General features: G+C 39.9%; 1 protein-coding gene across 2 annotated transcripts; it reads right to left on the bottom strand.

Annotated features, from left to right (window-relative positions):
* Positions 1 to 1,199: 1,199 nt before the first annotated feature.
* On the bottom strand, positions 1,200 to 9,156 carry KRT222 (keratin 222). 2 transcript variants are annotated; one of them, XM_047845291.1, is made up of 6 exons: positions 8,868 to 9,156; positions 5,724 to 5,852; positions 4,791 to 5,011; positions 2,172 to 2,248; positions 1,862 to 1,997; positions 1,200 to 1,428 (listed from the first exon to the last, which is right to left on the bottom strand). In XM_047845291.1, the coding sequence occupies exons 2-6, from the start codon at positions 5,838 to 5,840 to the stop codon at positions 1,200 to 1,202; spliced, it is 780 nt and encodes a 259-aa protein (XP_047701247.1). In that variant the 5' UTR covers positions 5,841 to 5,852; positions 8,868 to 9,156. The 2 variants fall into 2 exon arrangements, with proteins under 2 accessions (XP_047701247.1, XP_047701248.1); XM_047845292.1 differs by having other exon boundaries at positions 8,950 to 9,156.
* Between the last annotated feature and the right edge of the window lie 12,184 nt (positions 9,157 to 21,340).

Below are 21,340 nucleotides of genomic sequence, written 5' to 3'. Positions count from 1 at the left end.
AGCTGGGAAAAAGTATGGTGAGTTGTACTCAACATTTTTTCTGCTTAGAAAAAAAGTGATAGCCTATAAATTTCTAATGTTTTAAAACAGGTATTATTATTTAAGGTCTTAAAATAAATAAATATGCCTGTATTAAACAAATTAGGTTGTTTAAAAAACTTTGCAACAATACTTGACTTATTCACAAATATATTTTCTGTCCATATTTATTACAGTTTGAACAATTTAAAAACATAAATCCTGCAAATAGCTTAGATAACAATACTGTTATCATAGTTCACATAAATGATTGCAAGAAATATTTATAATACTTTTTATAGTATCTTATCTAATGCTCACACTGAATATCCAAATTAGTCACATTGAGCTTGACAGATGGAAAAGTTGGGATGGTGAGATTGGAGAACTATTCTAGTAACCATAGCAACGAGATTTTCATCTTTTGTTTGTGCCGCTGGCCTTCTGATTTTTTTGTGGGGGAGGACACAACCTTCAAGTTCTTTGAATAAAGTTACTCTTCTGGAAATCAGATAATTATTACAAAAAGCTTTTGTATGAAGATTAACTTAATTTTATTTAATCATCAAATTAGCGAGGGGTGTGTTCTATAGCTTGCTCAGAACTGCTCATGGAAAGTAACTGTTTTTTTTCTAAGTGTGCAAATAATTGTCTCAAAAAAAGTTTTTTTTAGTTATGTGAATAGTGAGTCCTCTTTAAAAGTTTGTTTATAATTGTTTTCCTTTCTAAGTAGAAAAATCTTTTTAGATATAACCAGTCATGGAATAATGATGCATAAGTTAGTAGGATTCTTAATGTGATACAATCATACTTAAACAAACTGTTCTTTTTCCCTAGAATTTTTGGCCAGTTGAGTGAAATTTCAAAGATTTAAGCCAGCTTAACACTTACAGTCTCCGATAACATTTCAAGGAAAAAAGAGAAGACTGTGTGGAGTAAATAAAATAGAAACCATACTGAATTTCTGATTTTATTTTTAAGCTCCCCCTCTTCAAAGAATACATCCATAATTAGATTCAGAGAAATTTTGTTCCTTACTGTTTGTTTTCTGAAGAGAATTGCACATTGATCATAACATACATAATAATTGGGACAGAGGGTGATCAGTATGGCCTACCCTATGGCCTACCCTTGGTCCACCCTAATGTCATTTTCAAATCAAGTCAAATGTTGTCTTTGGATTAATTAGCTCCGGATGGAGGTTTGATAGAGGGGATACTACATGATCTTCTCATGATAAGCCTGACTTCTATATCTGGTAGATTATCCTGCTTAGTCTGTAAACACCCTTCATCAGTGGCTGCTAAATGAAGGTCAAAACGAAGAGAAACAGATTTTTTCCTTAATCGAGGGTTGTCTTTAAAGAAGGAGCCTTCCCATTCCTTAATAACTTCATCCACTTTCTCTGTCCTGAAATGATAAAATAAACCTTTCCATATAAAGAAGGATGGATCTATTAAAAATACCTAATATGTATTCCATATGAAAAAGAAATCAAGAAATTTGCATAGTTCATAACTGACACATTTTGGATTATAACTCACAATTGACATAGTGAAATTTATAATTTACATACTTTAAAAATCAAATGAATATAATTTCCAAGGAATTCTATGCAATTCACATGTTTGGGTTATAATTTTAGAAAAATGGTGAATTAAGGGTTGAGTACTCCTTCCTCTGGGTTTTTGTTTATATATATCTAGTCATGTTGGATTTAAAAAAATCACAGCACATTAAAATTATGTTTGGAAACATGCAAAGATCACCGAGATTACACAAGTGAAGTTAATTTCTTTGCATGTGTTTATTATTGTTTCTTAGTCAAAATTATTTTACTTACTGAATTGTGCCACGAGCCTCTGTGCTTTCCTTCACAACATTTCCATTCAGTAATGCTTGTTTGGTCACTGTTTCCACTTTTTCGTTCTCATACTTTTGTGGGAGTTTGGTTGAGAAAGATATTTCATTTATAATGGCTGTGTAAACATTAACATGACATATTCAATCACAATGTTGTAATACTAGTCAGTCAATTTCTGTGTCAAAGTTTACTCAAACATTGCTTGTTTTTGCTACTGTACAGTATTTATTTATAATGCCTAGAAATGACGTTTTACTTTTCAAGTCATTTACTTATATCAGAAACTCACCTGAAGGTAAAACAAAACCAACTCTACTTGTCGTAGGTTTTTGTTCTTTTTTCTCACCTTGGATACAACCATAATATCTGAAATTGGAAAGAATCATATTATAGAAGCAAGACCATATTAGCCTTTAATTGAAACAAATGCTCGCCAATAAGAGAATGGATAAATTGTAGTATATTCATACAATGGAAATACTACTTAGCAGTGAAAATAAATGAACTAAAAGTACACTGTATCTTTTTTAAAATTTTTAAAAATGTTTATTTATTTTTGAGAGAAAGCAGAGACAGAGAGACAGAGCGTGATGGGGAAGGGGCAGAGAGAGGGAGACACAGAATCTGAAGCAGGCTTCAGGCTCTGAGCTGTCAGCACAGAGCCCAATGTACACCTTGAACTCGGGAATGGCAAGCTCATGACCTAGGCCCAAGTTGGACGCTTAACCAACTGAGCCACCAAGGCGCCCCAGGGTACACTGTACCTTTATGGATGAATCTCCCAAGTATAACATTGAGTGGGGGTGGGGGGAGGTAATTTGTAGGTAATTTTATAAAGGTTAAAATAACACACGGGCACCTGGGTAGCTCAGTTGGTTAAGTGTCTGACTTCGGCCCAGGTCATGATCTCACAGTTTGTGAGTTTGAGCCCTGTGTCAGGTTCTGTGCTGACAGTTCAGAGCCTGGAGCCTGTTTCAGATCTTGTGTCCCTCTCTCTCTGCCCCTTCCCCACTTGCATTCTCTCTCTCTCTCTCAAAGAAATAAACATTAAAAAGATAATAATAATAAAATAACATGCAAAATATCTTCACTTTTTGCTTAGGGATACATATCTACATATTAGTATAAAGGAATGTGTGAGACTGAGAAGCATCAAATTCAGGATCCAGGTTAGACTGAGGGAGAAGGAGAAGATGGGGGGATGTGCTTTAGGTGTCTAGGGTCGGGGTGGAGAGATCGCAACAATACTGTATACGTTTCATTTCTTGAGCTGGGGGAAGTGTGTACGTGAGGTTTGTGAGATTCTTCTTGATGCTTTCTCATGTATCTTAAATATAGCATAACGAAAATGTTTTAAGTTGTATTAAAGGAATACGGGTTTAAAGACCACTTTATTATCATCTTGAATGATCAGGCATTTAATAAAATCCACCACTTATTATATTTAATGACAAATTATATGTGTGTGTATATGTTTATATAGCACTCTTTTTTTAAATTTTTTTTTTCAACGTTTATTTATTTTTGGGACAGAGAGAGACAGAGCATGAACGGGCGAAGGGCAGAGAGAGAGGGAGACACACAATCGGAAACAGGCTCCAGGCTCTGAGCCATCAGCCCAGATCCCGACGCGGGGCTCGAACTCACGGACCGCAAGATCGTGACCTGGCTGAAGTCGGACGCTTAACCGACTGCGCCACCCAGGTGCCCCTATATAGCACTCTTTTAAGCACTATACAAACATTAATCTATTTAATCCACAAGGGAACCCTATGAGGTAGGTAATATGATTCCCATTTTATGGATGAAAAAACCCCGAGGCACAGAGAGGTTCAGTAACTTGCCTCGTGTCCCTCAGTAAGCGGTAGATTTGGAATTCACTTTGTGTTTTTCAAAGCTTTAATAAATGTCAAGACACTTAATAAATGTCAAGACTTATAGGTTAAAGTAGTTTCCTCTAATTTTGTAGAGGACTAAGAATTCTGAAGCAAGCAAGAATGAAAGTTTCTTTCCACGGGAACACGGAAAATTGGAGGTCGTGCTGTGTTCAGAGCCATGTGACCTTATACGTGATTACAGATTATGAAACTGTAAATTAGTAAGAATTTCTCTTGTGATATTTTGATACCTTTTGTTATCAGGACATCTGGAAGACTTTCAAAACATGTGCTCAGAACTAAACTTCGTATGGTTGTAACATAATCCTGTTTTATTATTATTATTAATTATTATTATTATCATTATTAATTTTGGCTTTTGATGTGTGCTGGGAGTGGGCCTTGGGTGGGGAGATGTGGTCATAGGTGAATTTTCCAAGCTTTCTTTGTGGGTGGTCCATGGAAGACAGTGACTAATTCTAAAAGAGATGAATGGCAAGGAAAATGAAGAAGTTAAGAAAGGTCATTTTTGTAGCAACTGAGAATTATTCACAGTTTGTTCTAGGCTTGACACACTCCTTGTTGTAGCTAATGTGCCCGACTTTGGCCATTCTGTTCATAATTTTGGGAGGCTGAAAATAGTTCCTCCACATATTCTTTGCTCTGCCTACTTAATTCTATTTTGTTTAGGAACTCAGTGAGCATGCTGTGGTGATGTTGGTTTTTTGTTTTTTTTTAATGAACTTAAAAAAATATTTATTTATTTTTGAGAGAGAGAGGGAGCAGGGGAAGGGCAGAGAGAGAGAGAGAGGGAGAGAGAGAATCTCAAGCAGGCTCCACACTGTCAGTGCAGAGCCTGATGCAGGGCATGACCTAAGCCAAAATCAAGAGTCCCACCTTAACCACCTGAGCCATGCAGGTGCCCTGGATGTTGGGGTTTTAGATGTGATTTCTAACTGCCTCAACAAAGATGTAAGTGACTCTGTATTTCTGGCCACTTGTCATTAAGTACTGTATATGGAATTAGGTACCTGATTTCTTCCTTTTCTAGGAGGCGGCGATAAGTGGCGATTTCTTGTTCTAGCCTCATCTTTGTGTTGAGAAGCATCTCGTGCTCTTGAAGCTGCTTTTCGATGCCACGCCTTACTTCCTGTAGCTCTTTTTCTAGTCCTTCGATCACAGCTTCTAGGTCTTGCAACTGCATCTGGTAATGCTGCTCGCTGGCATGTAGGGAGTTTTCAAGGCCCCTTTCCTGTTTTACACAGATTGTCATCAGTGAATCAGTGCAACAAAATGTGTTTCTGAATCTGATGTGTAATGCCTTCATTCGATTGTGTTCTTTCTTAAAGGTTTGCAATCGTAGTATATCACTTATGCAAGAGATGTTTCCTTACAACTTTGTGTATGACTCAAATGACAAAAATCATAGCTAGAGAGCGTACTATTTCAAAGGAATCCTGTGATAATTCTTAAAACAACAACAAAAAAATCTACAATGTAACTGACTTATCACTCTGATTTTTTGATTTTTAAAAATTGAAAATGTAGCATATCATATGTCAAAGCAGAGCAGGCTGCTTTTAAAGGCACGTTAGGAAAGCGTTTAAATATTTTTTTACTATTACAAGTCACAGGGGTGTAGATAGAAGACTCCCCACAGTTACAACTTTGGATAACGAAAAACGCTATGTTCTCCCATGCCAGAAATTAGAGAACCCCAGGATGATAAGCAAGGATTACTTCCTTTTTTATAGGCGTGAACCAAACCTCGAGTGAATTGCTAATAGCCGTGGCCACGATGGACGGAGCAGGGTAGTCGAACTAGCACCAGGGATAGATTTCAGTGGCCTTGATTTTCAGTTTCTCACTGGAAGTTAATAGGCATTATTCCTTTCTCTCTCTTAATCAGCAAATGCCTGGGGACTGAGTGGGCCGGTCACTTTTAAGATCAAGATGATTCTCACCACCGCCTGGAGAGATTCAATTTCCACTTGCAGGTGGTGCCACTGGCGTCGAGCTTCCTTGAGTTCTGCTTGAGCTGCTTTTAGAGCCTCTTCGTCTTTGTCCATTTTTTTGCTCATATCTTCTTCTAGCTTTAAGAAAGCCACCACCACCAAGAACAACAGACACAAAGAGCACTCTTGAAAATGAGACCTTTAAAAGTAAATCCTAAAAACATAATATAGGTGTCTCATTTTTTCTTTAACCTGTTAAATTTCAAATGTGTGTTCCAGTGCTTAATTACTAATTAATCAGGTATGGGAGTGAGTGGATTGCATGCTGAGCGTTAGTTTTCTCAGGTATAAGATGAACCTTAGAAGTCTCTTCCTACTATGACAGTCAAGGAAATGCAGAGAAAAATACATCTATTTTAATGAAAAGTAACAGCTTGCAGGATCTAAGCTTGATGCCTCTGATTCTGAACGTTCTATTATTTATGGCATTATTCAGGAAGAAGGATTGAAACTCAGCTATTATTTCGCCCCATATTTTCTTGTAGGCTGCTTTGTAAAAGCAGATAAACAGCCATATACTCTAAACCAATCAATTCTGGGACTGGGTATATGGACGGGGATTAAACACTGCTGGAAAGTATATTATGAATAATTTAGAGAATTAAGTTATCATAGGCATTAGAAGCTCTAAAATAGACTTCCGTATAAAGAGAACCCACTGGTGATTTACCCTTTCAAATGATCTTTTTGGAAAGCATGTTAATCTTGGGTATCTAGGGAAGTAGCAAAAATTACATCTTTAAAGATTGTTTTCTAAATGTCGACATATTAAATAATAAATGGAATATGTTATATTTGGCTTTAAATGTTCTTATGCTGATGTTTAAATCAAATAAAAGTATCTTTTGACAGAATTCTCAACATTTGGCCCCAAAAGCAGCAGGAGCAATGGAAGGAATTGATTGTATAATTTTTAAAGGAAAAATAACTTTTTAATGTTTTTATCAAAATGCATTTTGAAATAAAAAATTTTAATTTGATGACACAATAGCTATTTTTTAAAGCAAACATGGTAGTAAATGAACGTTTACAAACTTCAGGGCGAGGCATTAAAGAACAAAATTCATACCTTTCTTTAGGTTTGTTGTATCACTTGCTCTTAGCGCTATGTTGGCAAAGTCAAGCAGCAATACATACCAGAGCAATTACAAAACAGAATGTCAAGAACTTAGGAAATAGGAGAGCATAACAATGCTCGTGTCTGCCGGTCTTTTGGATTGTGTATGAAACTGGCAGCTATGTTCGCGTGGCAGCTAGAGTCCAAAGATGGCCTCCACTGAACCACACCTCCCCAAATTCATGTCCTCGTGTGGTCCCCTTCCAAACTGAATCTGGGCAGACCTGTGTCTTGCTTTAGCCAGTAGAATGTGGCAGAAGTGCCCATTCTAGCCCTAAACATTAGGAAGCCCTGAAAACTTGCACTCCTGTGCTTTTGGGAGTTCTGGGCCAGCATGTTAAGAAGTCTGGATACGCTGCTGGAGAGATCACGCACAGGCCAGATGGAGAGGGAGAAACAAACCCAATGGTCTCAGCTGAGCCAGCCTTCCCAAAACCCCCTGCCGAGGTTCCAGACACATGAGCGAGCCACCTTGGATGTCCTAGCCCAATTGTGCTCCACAATGATTATAGTCTCAGCCAACGTCACATGCAGCAGAAGAATCACCCCCACTGAACCCAGTCAACCCACAGAATCATGAGAGACAATGCCATCGTTTTAATCCACTGAATTTTAGGGTAGTTTATTCTACAACAATGAATCACCAAAAGCTTATGTTTCTTTATTTTATAATAATTAATCAGGCTTCTCTGAATTTCTGAATTCCTTGAAAGAAATCCTCTAAAGTAGACTGACGTTAAGAAGACTCGAAATAAGTTACTGCAACTTTTCCCTTTTACTTTAATTTACTCATTTTGGCATCATGACTTACAAACTAGATAACTTGTATTGGTACCATTGCAAAATAGTTTCTTTGATCTATAATTTTCAGAAATTGTCATCTATTAATTTTTTCCCTTCTCTTTGCAAAAGGTGAGTGAACTATTCCAGTACTTAAATATTCTAGTGACTTTGCTTGATTTAGGATACTGATCATTCTTTGTGAAGACTGAGAATATTACCCTGAGGTGCAATTTATATTGCTACCAAAAATGAACTGCTAATGAAATAAAGCCCTATGATTTCCTGGAAATATTTTTTCCCTTTCAGTGAGGTTCTTAAGTTTACTCTTTGCCATATTTGGGTGCCTGGACTAGAACTTGAACTCAGATATGATAGGTAAACGAAATGAACAAACAAACAAAAACCCCCAAATCCTGAATTTGTAAATTTTTGTTTCTAAATTATTTATTTGTGCATTTATTTAAACATTTGAGGTATTCATGAGTTGCTAAATGTGATTGTCACTTTAAAGCAAAGTAAGTCTATGAAATTGAGAGTCAGCCCTTATTTAACTTGGCTTTCTCTTTTTTTCAGTGCTTAAATAGTTCATGGCTTGTCCAATAACTTGGACAATGTTATTGGAAATAAACATTTCTCATCTTGTAGTACACAAGCAAAACTGTATAAGTGGGGAGTCATTATCAATGTGGGGAATTTCGATTTGTCCCAATTTATACCACTGCTTCTGAATGCCATGTTCACATATTTAGGTAATTTCTATTTATAACAATCTGGTATAAAACTGAGCTCATTAAAACGATGATGGAAACCTTTTAGAAATATTTTACTTAGTTTTATTTCTACAAAGTATGCAAGCTAATAAATCTTACTAGGAAGCTTGCCATATTAAAGATGTTATTTAAACAATCTCTATAAATAACTCCGTAATATCTTCGAAGGGTATTTGAAATACTTCCTTGCTGAAGGATGTCTAAAAGAGGTTAGAGTGCCCCATTTTATTGTATGTTGGCCCCATGTTTCGTTAATGATAGTGACCTCCTAACTGACACAAAAATCAAATGCATCAATTGACATTCATTGAATGGTCACTTAATAGTCTAATTAGAGCGTTTCCCCCTGTAGTCCAGTCACATTGCAGTAAAACCTAAATTTCCTTCCCCAGTAGACGCTGCATTGAAAAGGAAATACTGTACCTCAGAGAGGCCGGGACAGGAATTGGATAGACATGGATTGTCTCCTTATCCTGGAAGGTGCCTGTCTGTATGAAATCATTACCTGGATCCTTGTTGAGAGCACGGTCTCTATCTGATTTCTCGTGAGGAGCTTTTCATAGTTTGCCCTGATCTCATTGAGTAGCTGGGACAGCTCCATTCTTTTCCCATCCTCCACCTTGGCTAAGTGAACCTTATCGATAGGATGAGTCGCTGCGGCAGAGCTGGTCTGTCTGCGTCGAGCAGAGAGCGAGAGCTCCGCGGAGCCTTAAAGACGCAGAGCTCCTTTTTCACAACCGCGGAAATTCCTGTGTCTCTAATCAATTGTGCAAATACTTGGCAAACCCTTTTCTCCTACTGTCGGTTTGGTAGATGTGTCAGACTCTCCATAAAGGAACAGAAAAAGGAAAACATCCGCAGTATTCTGAAATTGGTTCTCTGTAAAGTTGAACCCTTGGCGGGGGGTGGGGGTGTGTGTATGTATGGGTCAATTTACCTTGTGGAAAAGGACATGGGGAATAAGATGAAGGAAATTGTATTTTTTTTTCCCAAGATAGTGCATGGAAATTAATCCGGGCTGCAAACATGATAGCTAAAATTTTCTTTTACAGTTTTTCTTGCCATTTGGATTATTTAAACAGAAATGCTGTGGTAGGGCATTATTAGAACATGTTGTAAGTCTGGAGTATTCTGACAGGTGTTGGAAAAGGCTACCATCAGATTAAGTTGGCCATTGTCCTTAGCCACAGGACTGATTGTATTTCTCTCAAATGCATACCGTGTGGTTCATGGCAGGCTGCTGGCCTGATGGCAGGGTTTGATGTATTGAGGCAGATTCCTGAAGGCATATTCTGATGAGGCTATAGCCGCAGGTAAGGGCTAATTGTGAGAGCTGAGAGTTAACATTTCCAATGTTTTAACAAGGTTGAAGAAATACAACCAGATGGTCTGCCTACAGGGGGTATTCACTGGGTAAGATTTATTGTGGGGTTACTCCTTCATTAGGAAACGTATAGTTCACAGACAACTCATACCTGTAAATATAACATTTGTGCACTTTTCTACCTTCAAAAAGCATCATTACATCTATCATTCCATCTAACCTTCTTAATCCCTGTCACTTTGTACCCTGAAAAGGTCACAAACCGGAAACAGAAGGGGTTAAGGTGTCTTGCCTTATGGCGATGTAACGGCATCTTTGGGATTGGAACTATGATTGCTTGGTTTTCTTCCATATATTGCCTCATCTGCCTCTGTATTCTCTCTCTCGTCACCTAAATTTATTGTTTACTCTGGCCAGCTCGCTGTTATGACTGAAATGTGGGTGACTGAAATATTTTTGAGAATGGATCTATCGTCATTGTTATTTGTAGAGTGGCTTGGCTGGAATTGTGTCCAAACGGTAGTTCAGGAAATAATCAATCCTTGGCTCTAGTGCTCACAGGGCCTTTGAATATGCAACGTGTTCTTTTAATTTCTGAATTAACGCACTGCTGGCCAGGCCAGTCTGTGCTGGGCATTCCTACAGTCCTGTGCAAAACAAGCTGAGAGGAGAGGTTCCAGGTCATTCCTGTCCTCTGATTAACCTGACCCTTGCCTCCTCCACCCTCCCCACCAGCCACAACCGATTGGCCTAGAGACGGACACTTGACTGAAGTGTGGACAGACAGTCCATAGGTCAGAAACCTATGAGTTAGCCTGATACAAAAGCTCTGATTACAAAGGATCAGTTATGAATATCTAAACCAGACTCTTCCTCTTTCTTGGTAATTGCAACGGAGACATACAAAGAGAATCAGGTGGTTGGTAGTGGGAAAAACAGCAAGAAAGTAAAGAAGTACAGTCATTACTTTATGTAGCTCCTGCTGATCTCTGCTGAAAAATACAGAGTTGAACTGGCTTCCATAGAAGACTGGTCCAGGCAATCCGCATTTTAAATAGGACTCCCAGATGTGTCTTAAGTACCCTACAGCAGTGCTTTCCAATAGGAATATAAGACAAGCCACACATGTAAACCACATGCGTATTTTTAAACTTTCTAGTAGCCAAATTGAGAGAGAGAAACAGAAACAAGTGAAATGAATTTTAATATTATACTTTATTTAACCCGATAAAGCCAAGGTATAATTATTTCAACATGTAATCAATGTAAAATATTAAGATATTTTACGTTCTTTATATTTGATACTGTCTTTCAAAGCCAACATATATTTTTATAGCCCATTGCAATTCAGACAAGTCACATTTCAAATGCTCAATTGCCACATGGCTAATGACTACTGTGTTGAACAGTGCAGCTCTAGAATTTGGCCCCCACTGCCTCACACAAATGAGAGTTCCATGCCTGCGCGCCTCCACATGAATCTTAGATTAAAGGAAATAGTGCTAGATTTTTTTTTTGAGGTGGGGGGAAGGAGTAGTATTTGGGGCACCTGGGTGACTCAGTTGGTTAAGCTTCGGATTCTGTGTCTCCTTCTCTCTCTGCCCCTCCCTCACTCGTGCTCTGTCTCTCTCTCTCTCAAAAATAAGTAAACATTAAAAAAAAATTTTTTTTTAAAAAAAATTTTTTTTTCAACGTTTTTAATTTATTTTTGGGACAGAGAGAGACAGAGCATGAACGGGGGAGGGGCAGAGAGAGAGGGAGACGCAGAATCGGAAACAGGCTCCAGGCTCTGAGCCGTCAGCCCAGAGCCCGACGCGGGGCTCGAACTCCCGGACCGCGAGATCGTGACCTGGCTGAAGTCGGACGCTTAACCGACTGCGCCACCCAGGCGCCCCTAAAAAATTTTTTTAAAAAGGTATTCTGCAAGCATGTGAACAATGAAGTTAACTATTTCAAAAATCTCAAATATCATTTTTCAAGGAAAAAATATTGCTAATTTACTTTTCAAAAACACTGCCTGGGTGGCTCAGTCAGGTAAGTATCTAAACTTTGGCTCAGGTCATCATCTCGTAGTTCATGAGTTCGAGCCCCGCATCGGGCTCTGTGCTGACAGCTCGGAGCCTGGAACCTGTTTCGGGTTCTGTGTCTTCCTCTCTCTCTGCCCCTCCCCTGCTCACACTCTGTCTCTGTCTCTCTCTTTCTCTCAAAAATAAATAAAACATTAAAAAATATTTTAAAAACCCACTGCCCTTCATTTAAAAATATCAGTAACAATAGCTCATTAAACACTGTGGCATATATAAAATTGCAGGTTTCATGCAATTTTCAGTGCACTAACTCTATTACACCCTGTTCTCTTATGCTTTAAAAATCATAACATTGCAAATAAGCAAGGATGTCATAGGGACAATCTTGAATCCACTCTGGTTATCAGAAGGAAATCATTTGAAAATGTTGTACTTTATTAATAGGAACTCATTCGTTATAACACACTTCACAACAGCCAAAATGCTGTGGTTGAGGACACTGGCTCTAGGGACATTCCTGAGAGTGGGCCCCAGACCCTTGGGGCTTAGTATTCAAAACTGAAGCCATTCACTCAGTCATTTGGTTATTGGATGGCTACTGTTTGCAAAAAGTGTGTTGGGTGCAGGGGAGTTCTGAAGAGGAGAGGTGACCTCCTGGGGCACGTGGTGGGGAGAAAAGATGGAGAAGGCATTATAGGGAAACCAGTTTAAAAAAAAAGTGGTCATGGGACACTTGGGTGGTTCAGTCGGTTGAGTGTCCTACTTTGGCTCAGGTCATGATCTTACAGTTTGTGAGTTAGAGCCTGGAGTAGGGCTCTGTGCTGACAGTGCAGAGCCTGCTTCGGATTCTGTGTCTCCCTCTCTCCCTGCCCGTCCCCTGCTTGTGTGTGTGTGTGTGTGTGTGTGTGTGTGTGTGTGTGTGCGCGCGCGCGCGCGCGTGCTCTCTCTATCAAAAATAAATAAACATTTAAAAAAAATTAAAAACAAAACTGGTCAGGGCCAGATCATGGAAAAGCAGGTGATGAAGGCTGGGTTTTATTTGGCAAATAATGGAGAATCGTTGCTGATTTATGAAAGGGGAGGTCCCATGGTTGGATTAATTTGGATTAATTAATTGCAAAAGATTTCGGTGTAGGGATGCCGATTGGAGAAGCAGTGCTAATGAAAAAGAACATAAAGCTATTTCCACCAAAGTTCAGGGTGAGAGACCCTAGAAAGCTGAATTTGAGTAACACTGTGGGAATAGAGCAGGGGGAGCAGGTATGACCTCTGGAGCTTCAGCTAGGCACAGCTGTTTACTAAAGGGAAGGGGAGTGGAGTCGGAGGTGACTCAGGAACGCACTCTCCGACCAGAACATCGGTGGTCACGTGATCAGAAACAGTGCCGACAGGAGGATAATGGGCTAATTTCAATCCAGACCCTTAAAGCTACAGGATATAGTGGGAAAAGACTGGGGGTCAAACTTCTGTCTGCCAATTACTAGCAAGGTGAGCTTGGGTAAAGTACTGATACTCTTTGAATTTCAACGTCCTCATCTGTGAATTAAGATTAATGATACATTTCTCATACTACTATGGTTGCTAACATTGGTAGACGCTGTTGTCATCCTTGGTTTACAGATAAAGACACTGAAGTGCAATCAAGTGCAGAGCCAAGATTCAAAGCCAGGCAGTCTGACTCCAGAGCCTACCCCTTTACAGCACAACTTCTAATTTCCTGGTAATCAGAAGTAAAACACTGGCATGTAATAGAGGTCTTTACCTCCTTGCTACTTAGAGTGGGAGCAGGTTAGAAATGTAGGCTCTCAGGCTGCGCCCCAACCTCCTAGATCAGAATCTGCATTTAATCAAGATCTCCAGCTAATCTGTGTGCACACTGGTACCACTTTGAAATCACTGGTTCTCCGGGCGCCTGGGTGGCTCAGTCGGTTAAGCTTCCAATTTCAGTTCAGATCATGATCTCGTTTATGAGTTTGAGCCCCACATCGGGCTCTGTGTGGACAGCTCAGAGCCTGGAGCCTGCTTCAGATTTTGTGTCTCCCTCTCTCTCTCTCTGCCCCTCCCCCACTAGTGCTCTGTCTGTCTGTCTGTCTCTCAAAAATAAATAAAAAATTTAAAAACAAAATCACTGGTTCTCAAACTCGCTGCACAGTGAGCCCACCTGGGGAACTTTAAGGAATAGGGACACTGCATCGCCTCCCAGGGATTCTGATTTATTAGCTCAGGATGTTTTGCCTGGGCATCTGCATTTTTAAAAACTCCCCAGGTGAGTCCAATACATGGCAAAGTTTGACAATTATAGCTGTACATGTTATGAATGTTTCCTTCTACTCATCCCTCTCCCACTTCACCCAAAGGAAATGGGTTGTTAGTACAAGTGTCTTAAGTAAGACTCTAGGAGCTAAACATTGGCAAATCCCAGTATTCATGTGTTAGCTGTTGTAGGTCTGAGTCAGGTAGATAAGACATAAGAATTGTTTACTTTTCTATAACAAATTAATCTTTCCTTTGAGCTCCCATTCTGTAGAGGATGTGTAATGAAATCTCATCAATTGGGTTTCCTGCTTTTTCTCCAAAACCTTGGGTCTAAGTTTTGGGGAACTTCAGTAGCTGGGATTAGGAGGTCAGTATTGTCCTTGAGGTCATTTTGTCCAAGTCTGGGTTCACTAGGTCAGTCCATTGTTCTTTCCATTTGTCCCATTCAAGATGTTGGGGAAACGATTACAAACAATATCCCCCAACCCAGAAATCTTCTATAGTAGAGAAAGAAAACACTTTCGTTATTGTATACACGTTAAACCAAATGTGATACACAGCACAAGTAATCCACTAAGAGGTTGCAAAGACAGAAAGAAATCTCACCCTCTTATGTAGCCAAGCAGATACAACCCATACATCCCTGTTCTCAAGATAAACAATAACTAGTCCCCAAGTAAGAGGACTTGCCAGCACCATTTGTCCCACTAGCTCATCTGGTAATTTGGTGACTTTACCTAGTAATTGAGGTGACCATCTGGGCTCACTAAGAGGCTTCATACAAGGAAAAATTTACTTCTTTATAACAGGATGTAGTTTTGAGAGAATCTCCTACCTCCCCACAGAAACTGGGAGGCAGGGCTGCTATGTGCCTTATGCTTGCAGTACAAAGATATGGTTCCCAGGTCCTTGAGAAAGACATTTCTAGGTCAGAAAGCTGGCTAAGGGCTTGTTTAGCTTTTAAAAAGATTTACTTACGTTTCAAAGAGACAGAGAAAGAATTTACAATGACAAGGTTTCTAAAGCAAACGCTCTAAGAAAGTGGAGTGGAAGTGTGTGTCTCTCCCCTTATTTTCAACAGAGAGAATTAAACCTCTTATTTTTAATTTGTATTTGCCCTCACGACATCCAGCTGCTCTCTTCCATACACCCTTCCATGCCTGAGGGCTTGGGAGCCATTCTGCTGCGTCAGTGTGCCTATGGCAGGGAAGTAGCAGGTAGATTGTGGCTCCATCTGCCCAGACACACTGCTCGACCAAAACCTATTTGGCCCTTGTCCCTTTCCTGGGGACACAATCCAAGAAGCAGGACACAGTGCTCCTAAGCAGTCAGGTCCCCAGCTTACCTCCCGTTTTGCTGCTTTGACTCCGAAGAGGGGTCTGGGCATCCCTTTCCCTCAGGGACCTACTGCTGCCCATCTCCTTTCTACCCTCTCCCTTTGGTCCAGAGAAGCTCTTCTATTCTTGAGGGTTCTAGTCTAGAATGTAAGTTCCAAGACCTGTCTGTCTGGTCATGAATCTGTCTAGCTCTGTGCCTAGCACTGAGATGGCAGACCAAAAAAAAAAAAAAAAAAAAGTGTGTAGAATGAATGTTTCTTCTGTATCTTCTGTCTGGTCCCTGAGACCTCTTCAATCTAGGAGGAAGGGCTTTGTTCACTCTCCCCAGAGGCTACTTATTTGCTCAAAGGAGGTAGGAACAGAGCTGCTGATGAACTACCAGGGATCAGGTAAGAAGTTCAAGAACATTACCCTCTCCACGTGTGTAGATCCAAGTGAGTCAGGGATGTACCATCTTGGTGGGTTTTTACTGAGTCACATGATGAGAATTTCCATTAACCTTTGGGGGAAATAACATCTCTTCTAACCTGTTTCGACTTAAGATTGGATTTTTGCTTTAAGGAGGAAAAAAATATTGAAAATAAAATAATGAACTAATTTATTTTTATGCATTGCACTTGGGCACATATGTATGCACTTTTTATGTAATGCACTTGAACCTCCTTTAAGGTACCTAAGTTTGTTGAATAAAAGGGTCACAAATCTTAGTCCATTTAATGTTTTGTCCTACACATAAATGTGATCAGGTTTTATTCCAACAAGCATAGCAGATAGAACTGAAGGCAACATAAGTTTATATTAAATGGATTTCTACTCCAGGCAGTTGTAAACATGAATCTCTTTTCCTTAGACAGAGCTATCAGTCCAACTGATCTTTTAATTTGGCAGATAATCCCATAGAGCTGGGGTAATATTTTATTTATTAAGTGTCATTTCTTTAGCAGCTAAAGACATTGTGTTTCTTTTTTTACCCAGTCATGCACTTTAATAAGATTATAGATGCATAATTAGTCAGAAAATAAAGATGTGTTTTTCTTGTACTTGTAAAAAATTGTTTTAAGTGACAGGCTTTTACTTTACCGGTTTGTCCCCTTTTTGTTATATTGGCGATTTTTCTATTCATAGGAGCATGCCTCCGCATAATATGGCTTAGTCTTGTTCCAAGTATCAGTTAAGAATGTAAGTAGGCAAAGATTTGTGTTGGAACATATTTGCCAGCATTTTTAGCATGTTTCAAGTTGCATGTGCAATGTCTGTACACGTATCATGCCCTGCACATACATTTCACTAGGAGTGGTTAAGCAGGCTGTACGTGCACAGGCTTGCTCTTGGCAGGTACTGAATTCATTCTTTGCTCCTGGAACTCACAAGTAAAAAGCAGAGCCATTTCTCTAATCACGGACTCTGCCTTTGGGTCTTGTTTTCTCTGGTACCTTCTGACAGTGCCTGTTCCTACTTTGTTCACTGAAGCCTGACACACAGACATTTCATGCTCAAAAATGAGCATCACTGTCACTCAGGGATGAGGGCAATTTCAGATAGTGGTTATACACAGTTTCCATGTCTTGCAGATACAGCTCATATGTCGCTATGTTGTTAGCTTTGCAGATTATAAGCACTAAGCAAACAATTCAGGAAATTCCATGTTCTTTTCCCCATCCCCTTTTCCTCTGGCGGTGCCTTCATGAAGCCCCAACCTTTGAGGGTTTAGTTCTTCAGCTGAAACTGTGACCCCGTTCACTGCTCCCACTTGAGCTACAATATTGTCTTTCTTTTCTGGTCCCTGGAGTACAGGTCTTTGTTGGGCCCCGAGTACAACTTTCTCAACAATTTGACAGGTGCTCCCTTAGCTCCCCACCCTCCTTTTTAAAAAATTTATTTTAGAGGGGGATTGCAGGAGTGGGGGCGGAGCAGAGGGGGAGAGAGAGAGAATCTTAAGCAGGTGTCGCGCTCAGTACGGAGACCAATTTGGGGCTCAATCCCACAACCCTGTGATCATAACCTGGACGAAATCAAGAGTTGGATGGTCAATCTACTGAGCCACCCAGGTGCCCCTGTATTTCTTTTTATTGTATTCTGTGACTGATGTTTGATGTTAATAACACACGTGTTTATTTATTCAAGGGCCTTTTTATTATTTTTTTTTCCAAAAAAAATTTTTTTTTTTTGAGAGAGAGAGAGCAAGCACAGGAGGGGCAGAGGGAGAGGGAGAGATAATCTTTCTTTTTTTTTTATTTTTAAAGTTTATTTAATTATTTTGACAGTGTGAACAGGGGAGGGGCAGAGAGAGAGAGAGGGAGAGAATCCCAAGCAGGCTCTGCACCGTCAGCGCAGAGCCTGATGTGGAGTTCGAACGCACAAACGGTAAGATCAGAACCTGAGCCAAAATCAAGAGGCTGACACTTAACTGACTGAGCCACCCAGGTGCCCCTAGGGCACTTTTATTTATTTTTTTTAAACTCTCCACTTTGAGGTAATTGTAGATTCAGTTGGAAGAAATAGTATAGGGAAATCCCACAGACCCAGTTTCCGCAGTGATATGTCTTAGAAAAGCATAGGACAATATTGCAACCAGGACATAGATGTTATACAGTCGAGAATCACAAGATTGCCATTGCCACAAAGTTCCCTCCTGTTGTCTGCATCCTTTCCCGAGTGGTGGGTCTGTGTGGTATGCTGGGCACTGCAAGGGATGAAGAAAGGCACCAGATATGGATCCTGTTGACATTGTTTCCATTCAAGGTGGAAAGTGGAAGGCGCCACAGAAAAGGCACCTCCCGAGGAGAGAGTAATTACTTTTTGCTGATGGGATCAGAGGAGGCTTGTAAGGGCAAATACAAATTAAAAATAAGGAGCTTAATTCTCCCTGTTGAAAATAAGGGAAGACACACACACTCACACTCCCTTTTCTTAGAGCGTTTGCTTTAGAAACCTTGTTAAGTGTACATTCTTTGTCTCTTTGAAATGTAAGTAAATCTTTCTAAAAACTAAATAAATCTTTGGCCCTCTTTAGGACCCTGGAATGTCTTTCTCAAGGACTTGGGAACCAGATCTTTGGGTGGTAGACATCCAAGGAACTAGCAGCCCCATCGCCCAGTCTCTGTAGGAGGCTAGGAGCTTAACTTTGGAGGATGCCTTGCTCCACAACCACCTCCTGTCCTAAAGATAAGAGGAACTTACTTTTCCTTTATATAAAGTCTAATAGCTAACACAGATGGTGACCCCAATTGCCAGGTAAAGTTAGGATGAGCTACATGTGACAGATGATGCTGACAAGTCCTTTTACTCAAGGACCTGTTATTATTTATCTTGAGAACATGTGTGTAATGGGTTCTGTCTGCTCAGAATGAGACTCTTCTCTGTCTTTGTGATCTCTTAGTGACTACCTGTAATGGGAATTGCATTCGGGTTTGATGCTTATTCAATAATACAAGTGTTTTCTTTCTCTATACTTTGTGGAGAAGATTTCTAGATGCAGAGAAGATTTTGTTTTTAGTTCTATTTCCCCAACAGGTTTCATGGGGGAGATAGTGTCCAACCTTGGCTTTGAAGGATGGCTTACAGGCAATGTTACAGGCAATCTATTTAAAAATATATAACACTCTCTATTTGTAGTTTAACCTACATTTTAGGCAGGTGATGGTGGATACTTTTCTTTGAAATTAAAAGAAAATTTTAATGGAGATGAAATTTACATAACATAAAATTTTTTAAAAATGTATAGTTCATTGGTATTTAGTACATTCACAATGTTGTATAACCAACATATCTATCTAGTTCCAAACCTATTAAACAGTCACTCCCCATTTCCCTCTTCCCCCAGTCTATGTAATGGATGTGGAGAATAATGACAAAAGAAAAAAAATGAAACTTCCTTATAACTTACAGCCCATTGACAAGTCCTTGAGACAAGCATAGCGACTTTCCTCAAGGAGCTCAGCTGCCTCAGTGTTAATACTTTGCTAAAGGCAAAAGGCAACCTTAGCTCAACATTAGCCCGACCTCCAGGATCCTACCAAAAATCCCTTTAGAAACTTCCTATGTCTCTACCCCCCAAGATATATGTTAACAATCATCCTCCAAGCATATGGCCCCCGATATACATCTGAAGGGTCTCATGACTAAGGTTTTACTAGTAGTAAATGACATTTTCCTAACAACAGCTAGCCCGTCAGGGTCCTGGAAAACTTGTTTCCAAGTTCCTTAGAGACTTAGGTTATCCCTAACCCCCCTCCCAGCTTGAAGGTATATAATCAGTCACTCCTCACAGCCCCAGTGCAACTCTTTCTGCCCACAGGTCCTGTCCTCCTGCTTTACTAATACCACTCTTTTTTGCACAGAAGGCATTTCCAAAATTCTTTCTTTCTTTTTTTTTTTAATTTTAAATGTTTATTTTATTTTTGAGGGAGAGAGACAAAATGTGAATGGGGGAGGGGCAGAGAGAGAGAGGGAGACACAGAATCTGAAGCAGGCTACAGGCTCTGAGCTGACAGCACAGAGCCTGACACGGGGATTGAACTCACAGCCCCTGAGATCATGACCTGAGCAGAAGGCGGCTGCTTAACTGACTGAACCACCCAGGCGCCCCCCCAAAATTCTTTCTTGACCATTCGCTCCCTAACTTCAACAATTTCACATCATAAACATCGATTTGCTGTGTCTTTACGGATAGCAGCATTGATCATAATACTCAAATGGTGGAAATAACCCAGGTGTCCATCAGCAAATGAATGGACACACTAATTGTGGTATTTCTGTACAATGGAATTTTCTTCAGCCATAATAAGGGATGACATACTGATGTATGGAAGAGCCTGCAAACCTTATACAAAGTGGAAGAAACCAGACACCAAAGGGCACATACTATATGCTTCTATTTATATGAAATGTCCAGAATTGGTTAACAAAAAAATTTTTGAGGGAACATTTTAGCACACGCAGGAAGACATTGTATGCTAGATGCATTATATGCGTTATATAGCATTAGATGCTAAATGCATTATATGCATTATATCAGAGATGATTAGGTCATTGTGTGGAGTTTTTTTTTGTTTTTTTTTTTTCTGGTAAATAGAAGTAGTAAAGTGGAAGAGGTGGTAAGTAGAAAATCGGAGGATGGCTGATGATGGCAGAAGCAAGACTTCACAGAAATTCCTCTGCTTGGCTTTCAACATCCACCCTACCTGAGCCAGCTGGTGCCTCAGTATGAACCTTCTCTGATCATAGGGCTGGTCAATTCCTGGGCCTGGATATACGCCCTGTGCAACTCTTGTAGTTGCGATAGTCCAGTCCTCAGAGTCGAGCATTTATGTGTTTCAAATGCCCTGAATGCAGGACCCCGCTGTGGTTGTCCTCTCCAATAGCCTCCCCATGACAGATTGTGTGAGCTGCATGAGACGTGCGTGGATCGCATTCAAAGGTATGACGTAGTTCTTATCTATAACCCAAGTTCATATATTTTTGGATATTATTTTTGCTTATTGGTCTGCACATAATGACTGGAATTACTAAGTTCTATTTTCAGGTTTAAATGTTCTTCCACTGCCCAAAGTGGCCAGATGAATGTGCCCACTCCAGAAACACCTCTCCATATCCCGTGGCCCTTTTTGCTTTATTTCTCCATGATGTCCATTGTCTCCTTAATTTCTTGCTGCCAGTGCTGAGCCCTCCAATTTTCCCTGGGCCGGACTCTGCTCCCTGCCAACTGCTGTCAAATGCATCGGTTTCTATCTCCTCATCTTTCTCTTCTTTTCTTGCTTCTACCTTCCTGGCTAGTGTGTAAGTATCTGAGTGCCTTCCAGCTGCTCAGATAGGTTATATAGCTTTGGAGGACCCAGGAAGCATAGTAGTACATTCATACTTGTATATACCCATGGATCCCTTTCTAACTAAGCTTGATGTATAAAAACTGGAGTCCCAGCAGTGGTACCTTGAGGCTTTTTATAAAGACAC

The sequence above is a fragment of the Prionailurus viverrinus genome, unplaced genomic scaffold (genome assembly GCF_022837055.1).
Source record: "Prionailurus viverrinus isolate Anna unplaced genomic scaffold, UM_Priviv_1.0 scaffold_35, whole genome shotgun sequence".
Classification (NCBI taxonomy): domain Eukaryota; kingdom Metazoa; phylum Chordata; class Mammalia; order Carnivora; family Felidae; genus Prionailurus; species Prionailurus viverrinus.
The sequence above is the reverse complement of the archived record's forward strand: the minus strand, read 5'-3'. Positions and strand labels throughout refer to the sequence as shown.